General features: G+C 41.9%; 1 protein-coding gene across 9 annotated transcripts in view; it reads left to right on the forward strand.

Moving 5' to 3' along the window:
• The first annotated feature begins 3,321 nt into the window (after positions 1-3,321).
• The window catches only part of dgki (diacylglycerol kinase, iota), a 54,797-nt gene continuing 45,676 nt past the window's right edge, over positions 3,322-12,442 (forward strand). For all 9 annotated transcript variants that reach the window (XM_068717454.1, XM_068717455.1, XM_068717458.1 and 6 more), the window contains exon 1: positions 3,322-3,731. In XM_068717454.1, the coding sequence (XP_068573555.1) occupies positions 3,520-3,731 (212 nt within the window). In that variant the 5' untranslated portion in view covers positions 3,322-3,519. The remainder of the gene's footprint in view (positions 3,732-12,442) is intronic.

Consider the following 12,442-nt stretch of genomic DNA (forward strand, 5'->3'; position numbering starts at 1 on the left):
AAAGTTACTATGAGGACCTTTTAACTGGTTATGAACCAGTCTCAGTGTAGTCCTGATCCTCTATCAGACCTCCATCAGTAAAGAGACCATCAGAGAGAAGATGGTCTGTTTCTATAGAGTTATTCTTAACGCTCGTCATCGGATTCTGGGTCGGATTCTGGTGAAACCAGATGACATCATGCAGGTTCACCAGAAACTCCTTCAGCTCAGACTCCAGCAGAGACCGGGTCCACCGTGGACAGACCCAGATCCTCCAGCAGAGACCGGTCCACCGTGGACAGACCCAGATCCGGCTTCACCTGCAGCCTCGAACCTGCGGCACGGAAGAACCAGAACCAGGACTGAGAGGGGCAGACTGTCAGACCCTGCTGAGTAAAATGAGAGGTTTTCTAAAGGGACTCTGGTGCTTAGAAACACTACCACTTTCAACCACAGGGACCGCCAAAACCAACACAAAATGAAAGTTCCTTGTAGCTTTAAACTAAGATAGTGAACATTGTACCTTCTAATTATCAGCATGTTAGTATTGTCACTATGAGCATGTTAGCATTTAGCTCGAAGCACTGCTGTGTTGAGACTCTTTTTCTTATTTCCTTAAGTGCTGCTTTCTCTCCAAAAAAACTCTCCAAATCAAGTGCAACAACCGCCCACCATGTAACGTTTACTTCAATGTATGATCGATAGTTTCTGTCTTTGAAGCGTTTCTTGTGCAGCTTAAATGAAGTTAGACTCCATTAGGACAGACGTGTGTCTCAGGGCTAACATAGCGGCCTGTAGAGGAGCGTCGTGTCCTCCGCCACGACATCCTGAAATAGATCAGCAGCATCGCCTCAACAATTAGTGCTGCAGATTGCTGTGACAGTCCAAGACAATACACAGTCCCTCCACTTCACAACAGTCTCATAGTAACGCAGCAACAATAAATTCCATTACCGCTCTCCGGCTATGGTGCGTCGTGTTTGTAATAAAATCGATACGAATAACAGAGCAGAGTCTTTAAAGTGTGTGAGGAAACATTTGTAACGAGAGTCAGTAAGCGGATCAAGGAGCTGCGATCTGATTTCACAGAACATGAAAAATCCTTTCACCAGGGCTCACTGAGAGACTTTCTACATTGTTTTCTGTCTTTTGTGTCCTGGTGTGAACGTCTGATCCCATCAAATTTATACTTTGACTTTCCTTCTAAAATAGTGTTGTTTTGCCCCTTGACCCTGAACCCTCAGTGGAAGCACAAAATAGATTTAAAGTTATGCATTATAAGAATAAAAATGGCCATCGTAGGTCACAATTATGAGCTATTAAGAGATGCTAAGACAAACATTTGACTTACTAAGACAAAATTATGAGTTACTACATTAAATTAAAAGATTCTCAGTCACAATGTTGACTTAAATAAAGAGAAAATTAAAAGATACGATGCCAAAATTAAAATGATTCAATTCAAATTATGAGATATAATGTCAAAATGTTGACTTATTGAGTCAAGATTATCAGATATGATGTCAAAGCTTACAAAGTCTAAGTCAAAATGTTGACTTAAGTCAAAGTTATGAGATATGATGTCAACATAGACGTACTAACTTTTATTAAATCAACATTTTGTTATACTAAATAAAAAAAAAAAATCAAGATTCTAAGTCACAATGTTGACTAACTGGAAATCCAAATGTCCAAAAGCGTCACAGTGACAAATTAAAGCAGCCGAACTGAAGTTATTACAACGAGAACGACTGCGTGTTTGTCTGTAATTTCACGTGGTGTGTTTCGTTAAATTATTTATGGTGAATAGGATGGAGGACAGATGCTCCACTGCTGGAAAAAACCCCTAAAAATACAGGTACAGAAAGGTGAAACAGTTCACCTCAGGTCAGTGTTGAGGGTTTAATGCAGCGAGGCGACAACAGCAGGCGGACAGATGTGGCCTGATGTTTTCCTCTGGAAGACCTAAAGAATGATTAAACATAATGACGAGCAATGTGAGAATATTATCATCGGGAAGGCTCTGACACACGCAGTCCCTGAACGCACCATATGGGCTGTGTGTGTGTGTGTGTGTGTATGTGTGTGATTAGAGTGTGAGAGTGATACACTGAGAGAGGGTGCGTGTGTCCGTGCGTGCACGCTCACCCTCTGCCCTACTTTCTGACTGATGATGCTGCAGAAAGGAGGAGGAGAGGGAATATCCCACAATGCCATGCTGCTCGTCCCATGGGCCAGATGGACGGACAGACAGACGGACAGACGGACAGACACACACATGGGGGGGGGGGGGGGGGGCTTACAGGGATGGACAGACAGACAGGGTGCTGCAGTTAGTTGAACGTGTTAATTGTCGCCGCGCTTTCGCAGTTTTTTTGAAAACTCACCATGTCGCACAAAGAATCAAATACCCAATTTCCGGTCATATGTATAAAAATAAAAGCTTTTTTCAAGGACGATAAGCTGCAAATCCACAACATACACAACGCCAAAAATATAAACAAAGTCCATGATTATGTCCGTAGTATTACACATAGTATCCCCTTATTGTACATTATGCCCCGTAAGTCAGAGAGTGTTGTAATGATAAGAGAGTATTATGAATAAAATGTATCGTTTGTGACCACAAATAACTAAACTACAGTTCTGCCAGTTGATTGCAACCATCTTAATGAACCAGCATATTGCATTTCTAATCATGAGAGTCTCCTGTCTTGATATTATGGAAAATCATTTATGATTCATTTTAGACATAATGAAATTACTTATTTATGGCATCAACTGGTGGTCTAATATATTTTGAGCTTGTAAAATGATGTCCACATAATAAATCCGTAGCCTGTAGTTTTAATTCAACTTTTTGAACGTGTAGAAAATATATGTCGTTGTATCTTTTAGAGAATGTGGAAATAAAATGTTGTGAGGTTCCAGAACGAAGTGCTTTCTTATTCATCATGTTAGAGAGAGTAAGAGATAAGATATGAAATACACTAATGTTTCCCTTTCTTTGCCCACTACAAAGTGGAGTCCTACTCAGTCTCTACTAAAGATATTAACTGTAGATAATACACGTTAACATAGCTATATTTATAGACAACTGCATATATGTCATGGGATTCATTATTTTCAGAAATAACAGATGTCTACATTATTTCTGTTCAACTAGTTCTCAGATATTCTTCTACAGCTGTAATTTAATAAAGACGTTTTGGGGAAATCTTTTATTTTGAAGGATAAGACGCTAGACTTCCTGGATGACGTTGCTTAGCTTGACGTATCTCTCCTCCAGTTGGTTTTGGAGCGCGTGAGATTGCAGTTCGGTCTGATGTCCAGGCGGCTGCGCGTGCCTGGCTGCCCGTGTACATAAAGGCGGTCAGCGGTCAGAAAATCACAACGGTCAAACCGCTCGAGAACGTTAGTCGGTGTCGTTTTTACTCCCCCCCCCCAAAACGCCCCCAATTCTCCTCTCCACCACCGGCACAAGCCGGTAGAGAGGGGGGGTCCAGAGCGGAGGCGAGACATCCATAGACCGGACCAGCAATGGACCCCCAAGCGAAGGAGCGAACCTGCGGGTTCAGCGGGCGCATAGCCTCTCTGGGAGCCGACGGAGGTGACTCGGAGTCCGGAGCCGCCTCGGAGGAAGCTGGCGTCGGCTGCTGCAGCGACACGTTCAGCAGCCTGCAAGACCTGGAGCAGGAGACACTGGAGGATAAACTAAGAGGACTGGCGTTCAGAAAACAGACCTCGTATCGGTGAGGATGCTGGGACATGATGCTAATCAGAGGGGGGATATGTTGATGTTTTTATCTGTTATTCATTTAGATAGATAGATAGATAGAGACTTTATTAATTCATTTGTTCGCTACAACAGCAATTATGATAGAGGTAAAGCAATCAAAGTAAAATCAAAAAAATATTGAGTATAAAAATGCAATATATATATATATATATATATATATATATATATATATATATATATATATATATAATAAAAATAAGAGTAACAAATATTAAATATAAAAAATGCACAATATATACAATAAAAATAGCATAGTAAAAATATTAAATATAAAAAAATGCTCAATATAATGAAATATAATAATATTAAATTAACTAACTAAACCAAACCAAAACATTTAACGTTAGCTAGGTTATTGTATACAAGCTAATGCTATGGTAAGGATGACATGTAAGCTAGCTAAAGCTTATGATAAACACAAAGAGACTGAGGGATTATATGAGAGGGGTTATTTTTTGTGAACGCTAAATTGTCATATAGCTCCACATGTTGACTATTGAACAGCTGTGAGACTGTGTCCTATGGTGGTCATGCAGTTAACAGCCTGAACATGACATTGATACACACAACAACAGCAGCAGCAACAGCAGCATTTTGGCCCATGACAGTGATGGATCAAAACAATTTTGCACATGCAACAATGCTTGTGTGTGTGTGTGTGTGTGTGTGTGTGTGTGTGTGTGCGCTCATTTCCCAGTGGTGTTGTAGTGCTGTTGTGTTGGAGCATGTGAAGAGAGGGGGGAGGGGGAGCAGAAACAGTATTGATTTGTGGGCAATGTATGTGTGTGTTTGTGTGTGTGTGTGTGTGTGTGTGTGTGTGTGTGTGTGTGTGTGTGCGTTTTTGTGTGTGTGTGTGTGTGTGTGTGTGTGTGTGTGTGTGTGTGTGTGTGTGTGTGTGTGCGTGTGTGAATGCCAGCAGCAGCCTGACACCCTGGTGCGACTGGCAGCTGCTGTTGATAGTGAAAACTGGCTAGAGACCAAACACACACACACACACACACACACACACACACACACACACACAGTTTTTGTTGTCAAATGTCAGTCAGGAATGTGTGGCATCTGTCTGTCTGTCTGTCTGTCTATCAATTTGTGGCTCTGTCTATGTGAATGTATGTCAACCAAAATGATCTGCATTTAGAGGTAAAATCAATCATTTTAACTTGTTTGTATCTGATTGATTTATTTTTGGAAACTGTGGCAAAACAAAGCAACAGAGTCTATTGAATATGATTCGATTTTTGGCTGGTCTTAAGAGTTGTACAGAGATAAGGTCATATATCGGCCTGGTACGATCTGTATTCTCTAAATGATGTACAATAAATTAACATGGATTAAACATGACGACAGGGACCGCCAGTAATTAACGTCCCAATCAGATGAAATATGCATCATGTTAAACACATTAAAACACAATTAACTGGCCATTTGGGAAGGAGGTTCATCTCATTTAAAAAAAGAAGGGACGGCACAGGATGATCCTATTACAATCCATTTGATAGATGATAATTTGTCCGGTTTTATAATATCGTTTTTTGAAGATCCATAGTCTTTTTAAAGTACTGTAAGGCAAATACGTTACCAAGGGGAGACTCAGCATCCTTGCCTTGAACCAGCGTTTGTAGAGTCTTTCTTCCGCTGCTTGTTGTCTCTGAGGGAAACCATCTTTTGTGAAGTTTCCAGGAGACGGTGCATCATCAAGGGGGGGGGGGGGGGCATAGCTGGTTCGCCTTGTCCAATTTCATAATAGCGGAAGTGTTTTGTTCTGATACATCTGTTGCCTCAGTAAAAAAAACAAAAAACGTAGAAAGGGTGGATTTGGTAAACTGTGCATGTCAGAACCTTTTTTCTAATTCATGTAATGTGGAATAAAGGCTGACCGTTGTGATATGTGCTGCAGGGTTCCTGTAAGAAGCATGGTCCACTGTTCATTCAACCTTTAGGATATGAAGGAGACAGTTGGGGCGTCTAAATGTGCGCTGATTATTCTTCAGCTGCCGATACACTCGAGTCACATGACTTAAAGTCACCATCGCTAAGCTAAAGGAGGACTAGTCTCATTTAGCCACATTTAGCCTATTTAAAGACACTCTTTGATTTGCGTAATCAGTGGTTTGTGTGCTGGACTATAAATGTATCCGCCGGTCTATTGGACATTTCCCCAAAAATGTCAAACTATTTCTTTTACGTACTAATTGGAGACAGTTACTGCCTCGTAGTGACGGGGCAACATCGTCACAATATTTTCCCTTCGCAGCGTTTCCCCCGAGTCATTTTTATATACTTTTTAAACGGCCTCGTTGGAAATCCCCAGTTGGGTTACTTCCATTTGGAAAGAGAACATTTGGCTCGTGTGAGCGCAGCCATTGTTCGCTGTTCATACAAATGTATTCTGGGGAAACACAAGAAGAAGATTTTTACTATTAATGGCAAAGTGCATCCTCACTTATTCGAGAAAATAGACTGTATTCTATAAGATTCTTTATTTTGAATCCTCCACACCGTATGTTCACCTTCTATCGTCTCTTCCATACATGACAATGATCGGGGCATCAGTTACATGCCACCGTGTCTTGGTGTAGTGTTGATCTTTGGCCTTATTAGATAAAAGCTGTGAAGAATCTGAGAATATTCCTCTTCCTGGGATCAGCCGTGTGGAGGAAATGACATTAGCCGGTCAAGAGAGATGCTTCGTGAGAAGGTAGCTTGCATAGCTTTGAAGCGGCCAGAGCCACGGATTGAATTTCCATATGTGGCGATATGAGCTGAGAAATGATGGCGTTGAACATCAAAGCTAATGTGTGTGTGTGTGTGTGTGTGGTATGATGTGTTTATGGCAGCGTAAGACACGTGTAACTTATCTAGCAGACATTCGTCACACTTTGTCTGTGTCTGTTCTCAGAAGACTGTCTACTGTCCCTCCTTTTATCTATTCTGAGACGTCTCACCCGTCTGCCTGCATGGCAGTCACAAAGACAGTTGCTTTGAGTGTGTGTGTGTGTGTGTGTGTGTGTGTGTGTCACGCCAACCAGTTAGTCAGCACGCCAAGTTAGTGTGTAAGACATCACTTCAGTTAGCTAGTCAGTCAACCAGCTGGACACCCCAATCAGGGAGCGAGCTAGTGAGTCAGAGAGTTGTGGTTCCAGACACTTCCTGTCTATCTGTGACAGTCAGCTGGTCATTTATGCATTTTTTTTTTTTGGGATCATCCAGCTGTCAAGATAGGTAGTCGTCTTACTATTGTGTGTGTGTGTGTGTGTGTGTGTGTGTGTGTGCAACAAAGACTAGCATCCAATTTGCACATCGAAGCCGCTGTAACAAAAGCATTTCTGGCATTCATGCATGGAAAAACGACTGAGAAGATGAATGGATTATCACAGCGATTGATTGACGATTCATTTTAGACTATTATCAATTCAGCTCCAGTTGCTAATCAATAAGCAGGGCCGATTTATGGCAATTTATTATATTATGTTTACATGAATTTTGCACTAATGTGATGAAATGTATTGGTCTATGAGCTATTCATTAAAAAATATATTTTATTTAATAAAAGGCAGCGTTGTCTAGCTATTTTATCCATATCATGATATACTATATTGATGTCATGCTATTTATTATACCATGGTACATATCGCCCACTCGTACCTGGAATCCTAGCATGATATTAATAAGAATATTGAATTATGGCCCATTACACAACCAAGTTCTGCTGACAAAAAACAGCTGGATGGACGGGGACTTTTAATGAGTCCATGAACCACCACTTGAGCCTCCACATGGCAGACTACCCAGCTAGCCCCTAAACCGTGACTCTGCTGCCCAAGAGGGGAAACAAAAAAAAAAGACAAAGAAACAACCGCTTTGTTTCGTCAGCCAGCTTATCGCGTGGTGAGATTTCACCAGCGTCCTTTATGGGAACTGGTGCAGAAACAAAGTGCCACAGGACAGGATGTCGTAAAGTTATCGCTCCACTATTTACTGCCCACTTTACAAACAACAGATCACAATCATAGTGCTCATATACTTTGGGTTTTCATGTCTTCTTGGGCACACGGGACGATATACAGTAGGGACAGGGAAGAAAGACTGGAGAGACATGAAGAGAGGCAAAAACATGAAAAGATATATAAATGTATCTCGTGTCGCTACCGCTGTGAACCACCTGCAGGGGTAAACAGTGATCAAAGGCCTTTCATCATCTGATGCTGCCAGAATACAAAACTCTCTTTTCAGCCTTCAATTAGGGCCAAAATACAGAGAGAGTTGAGGGGGGTGAAAAAGATGGAGGGAGAGAGAGAGAGAGAGAGAGAGAGAGAGAGAGAGAGAGAGAGAGAGAGAGAGAGAGAGAGAGAAAGAGACAAAGTCAAAGCTGTGTCACAACGAGATTTGAGGAAGGAATAGCGTCAGACTGGAAGACAATTACTGTAAACTTTACTAGGTGGAGCAATAAAAGTTAACTTGCTCTAAAAATAAATGTTAAAAAGCCTGATAACTTGTATGACTTCCAAGACTGTCCTCAGGCGTTAGAATGAAGCATTTTAAGGTCGCAGATATATTTTTAACTTGGCGATGAAAAAGCTCACAAGTCTAGTGTGTTCTGTCTTCATGGCAAATACTTTTAATTGTGTTGATCTAGAACAACATTTACATTTAAAAAGATGTAGTGTTCAGCAGAGCGGCATTGTTTGAGTTGAGCCTTTATCAGATTTCATAGGCGTATACTTATACCTTCGGGCTCTTTAAAGGCGCTCATGAATTTTTAACCCGTGTGATCTGAGTTTTCAGTTCTTTCAACAACCAACACGGGTCAACAGCCGAAAGGAAAGAGAGAGAGAGATTTCACATTTAGAAACCTCTGTAATGCCGCGCTGCTTATACGCTAATTGTCTAACCGAGCAATACATCACAGTGTTGCACAATAGCGCCCCCCCCCGGGAAATTAAGTTTAGGAGGCCAACAAGGAAAAACAATACTCATTATACACAACAAGGAACAACATTAAACACATCTTTTTTAAATCTCGTGGTACAAAAAGTAAAGATGTGTCAGGTTTCGCGTATTTGTGTACGAAATCACAGCAATTATGCACTTAAGCATTTCAAGAAATCATCGATTTGGTGCATAAAATTGGCAAACACTTGGTTCACTAACTTACCATCTTTAGCCACAATGAAATCCAAACAACTGTTGGATGAATTGACGTTGTACGGACATTCATGGTCCTCAGAGGATGAATCCTACCGACTGAGTTGATCCCAGTGAAATATCTCCACAAGTGTTTGATGGATTGGCAAGAAATTTCACACAGGCATTCATGGTGCCCAGAGGATGAACCCTTGTGACTTTGGTAAGCTTCTTCTCTACGTAGCACCAGCAGCAGGTCAACGTCCCAACATTGGCCCAAATGTTTGGACGTTCATGGTTTCCAGATTACAGAATATATCTTAGGATGACTCGTAATTTCCTCTCGTTGTGTTTATGGATCCCTCTGTAACAGTGATATATAAGATTAAATATTAGTTAGTAAAGAGGCTCTTCACCCTGTGTTTTTCTTTACATGGTGATTAACTGCCTGCTCCCTTCCCCCGTCGGGGCTAAAGTGGATTGAACGGATAAAATCAATAAGGAATGAGAGCTTTCACCTGAATACATCTGCGTAGTATCCTGGAAGAGCTGCTCCCTCATGCTTTATACAACCAGTGTAGGAGTCGCTTTTGTTGCTCAGTCTGTGTTCAATTCAGTGGAACGCTTGGCTCAGAGTCCGGGCAGCTTAAAGACACTCATGAATTTTTAAGCAGACGATCAGAGCACCAATTGTTGGTGAACTACAAGGCTCACTGACACAATTTCCCCTCTCTCATCTCATCCTCGGGATGGATGAACAGATATATGCATGCATATTTATGACACTCTTTTCCTGTTAGTAGGAGGAGGAGGAGGAGGAGGAGGAGGAGGAGAGTAAGCTGTATGGATGTATGGATAATTCAAAAGACATAACAGCTCAGCAGATGTATATTTTTTTTAAACCGGTGTATCATCGGGTGCGCTGCTAAAGCTGCAGTTGGCTTTTCATCAACGGTTTTGTTAATTCCAGTCGTAGCTGGTTATTTTATTGGAGTTTCCCATCATTTACTTGTCTATAGACTGTAAATATTTCACTGTCAAAGACAAGTGTTACATAAATATATTTTAGCAATGTTAAAAGATTATTATCGTGTTAACAATTACCCGAAGCTGACGTATTTAAGTTGCTTGCGTTGCGCGACAAACAGTTGAAAACCCCAGAAGTCTTTTAGTGATTAGTCTATCAGTAATGACTGCCATAGATGTAAACAACCAGCAACACAATTTCTGACAATTTGCTTTTAAAAAATGGCCAAAAAAACGAAATAGTTGCATTGTTGATAGACGTCACCTGTGCCGCGTTTCCTCCTCCCTTCAAGTCAAGATTTAACAAACTTAAATCAACGTATAAAGTTCACATGTATCCTTTTACCTCATCTTTTGATTGTTGGATTGTGATAAAACAAGGAGCAAAGAATTAAGACTTGAGTTTTCCACAAACGCACTCAGAAGCAGCCACTATGCGACTGTTTACTGACACCTAAGGGTGCACTTTGACTTGTTTTGTATTAACTTTGTGGCCCAACGCATGCTTAGAGGCCCTTTGAACATGTTCTGGAGGAAGTGACCGACTCTCAGGGTGAGGTTGAAGGGGAATACAAGCATTTTGCACAGGACGGATGCCGTGATACTAAAGGGAGTGTGTACCTTTTTCCTGGCTCGGGTCAAACCTGGTGAGCAACGTGTACGTCCGTGTGTTCCTGTATCAGTCGTGACGATGATGCGGCGTGTTTCTCCGCTCTTCCTCTTCTCTTTATCTTTCCATACGCACATATCATAGACAGACCGAGGTGTTTGGTACATCCCTCCCCACCTTCTCTGAGCAGCGACGTTCCCGTTGGCTGGCGGTGTGTTTGTGTATGCTTGTGCATATCAATCAAGAAGAGGGAGGCTGGTGTCTGTTTTAGGAACAGAAGTGAGATTTCTGCTCTCTCTTTATCTCTCTCTCTCTCTCTCTCTCTCTCTCTCTCTCTCTCTCTCTCTTTCTTTCCTAGCCTTTTCAGGAGTGTTTGAGAGTGCCAGCGAGTGTGTGTGTGTGTGTGTCGGGGGTTATTTTGCCCATAATGCAGTGTGCTGAGGCATTATGGGGGATTGGCTGTCAGGAGCCGCTCCTTATTAGTCGTCTGGCTGGCTGTAAGAGGCTTTTCCTCCTTGGAAAGAAAGAAAACTAGAGGGTGAAAGGCGAAAACAGAAGAGTAAAGAGAAGTGGATCTTCCTGGTGTAACAGAGAGGAAGAGGAACCTTGTTGAAGAGAAACCTTGACGTGGTGAAGATTAGTCAAGTACTTCCTTCTCTATCTCACACTCGCACAATTGTGCAAGGAGGTTTCTGGAAGGCTTTAACAGATTTATGTGCCACCTTTTATGTTTCACTCATTATTTCAAAAAGAGGCCTTTTGTTAGAAGAAAGTCTTGCTTTTTTTTAAAGCCGAACTTCTCGCTGCGGTTGAACCTAAAGTGTCTTTCTTTGGCCTGTCTGACAGTAACGCCACAAAAGAACAAAGAGCCACAGAAAATTACCTGAAAATCCCGTCCGACCAAACATCACATCTAATCCCTTAATGTGTCGCAATGCAATGAAATTGCTTGTGATTTCGGGTAGAAGAGCACTGTGCTCTGCTGCTCTACGTACTGTAGGTGTGTTTACATTCCTCTGATGTAAAGGAAAGAGGCTCAGGACGGGGGCAAGACGTTAACGTAGTGCAACGTTAAAACATGCACAGTCCACACACTCGCAAACCTTTCATTATTGTTCTGATTTTAGTTGAGAGGATTCTTTACTCACGATTCAGTGGTTGCAAGCTGTCGTGACAGGAGATTGATTGATTGGCAATTATTGGTATGAATATATATATATATTTTATATTCATCACGCAGCACAGAGCTGCTGTACCTGCTGGGTTCTTACGTCTGTGATTGACGTTGACTTGCTGCTGTATAAAAACGTGTTTGGAGGTGCACTAAAAAAACGGTGCGTTACCGTTCATTCAAAGCCAGACGGCGTGGAGCCGGACGCGTTTACACACCACCTGTGTGTAAACGCGTCCGGCAACAGACAGACAGCTGCTGAGTGATTGATTAAACGGCTAATTTGCCGACCGAGTGAAAGGACTGGATTACTACGTCAGGGAGCTGGAGGTCCTTTCTGACCCTTCAGGTCAAACCTGCTGATGCAACTTTTATCATCGTGAAACTGAGCCCTACCGTCTCACAGCGGTTAACCCTTTCACCCGAGAGGCCGGTCGGTACGTTGGGTGATTGGCTGGCTGCTCGTCTGTCTTTCTGGTTGGTGTGTTTGCCGACTGTGTGTTGTAAGCTGCAGTAATTATCTCTTTTAATCGCTTTCTTTATAATTGGATGAAGGTTGTCCCAAGCTTTGGGGCTATCTAGAGGAAGAGGGATGATCACAGGTTTGTTGTCCAGTTGCAAAAACAATAAAGAAACAGGACTTTGGCTTTTGTTCTCGTGTGGAAGAAATACCTCCGATCTGTTACTGAAGTAGAAATATGAATACTATAATGCAGAAATACTCTGTTAC

The sequence above is a fragment of the Cebidichthys violaceus genome, unplaced genomic scaffold, assembly GCF_023349555.1.
Source record: "Cebidichthys violaceus isolate CVI_PGR_0920_01 unplaced genomic scaffold, fCebVio1.0.p SCAF_21, whole genome shotgun sequence".
NCBI lineage: Eukaryota > Metazoa > Chordata > Actinopteri > Perciformes > Stichaeidae > Cebidichthys > Cebidichthys violaceus.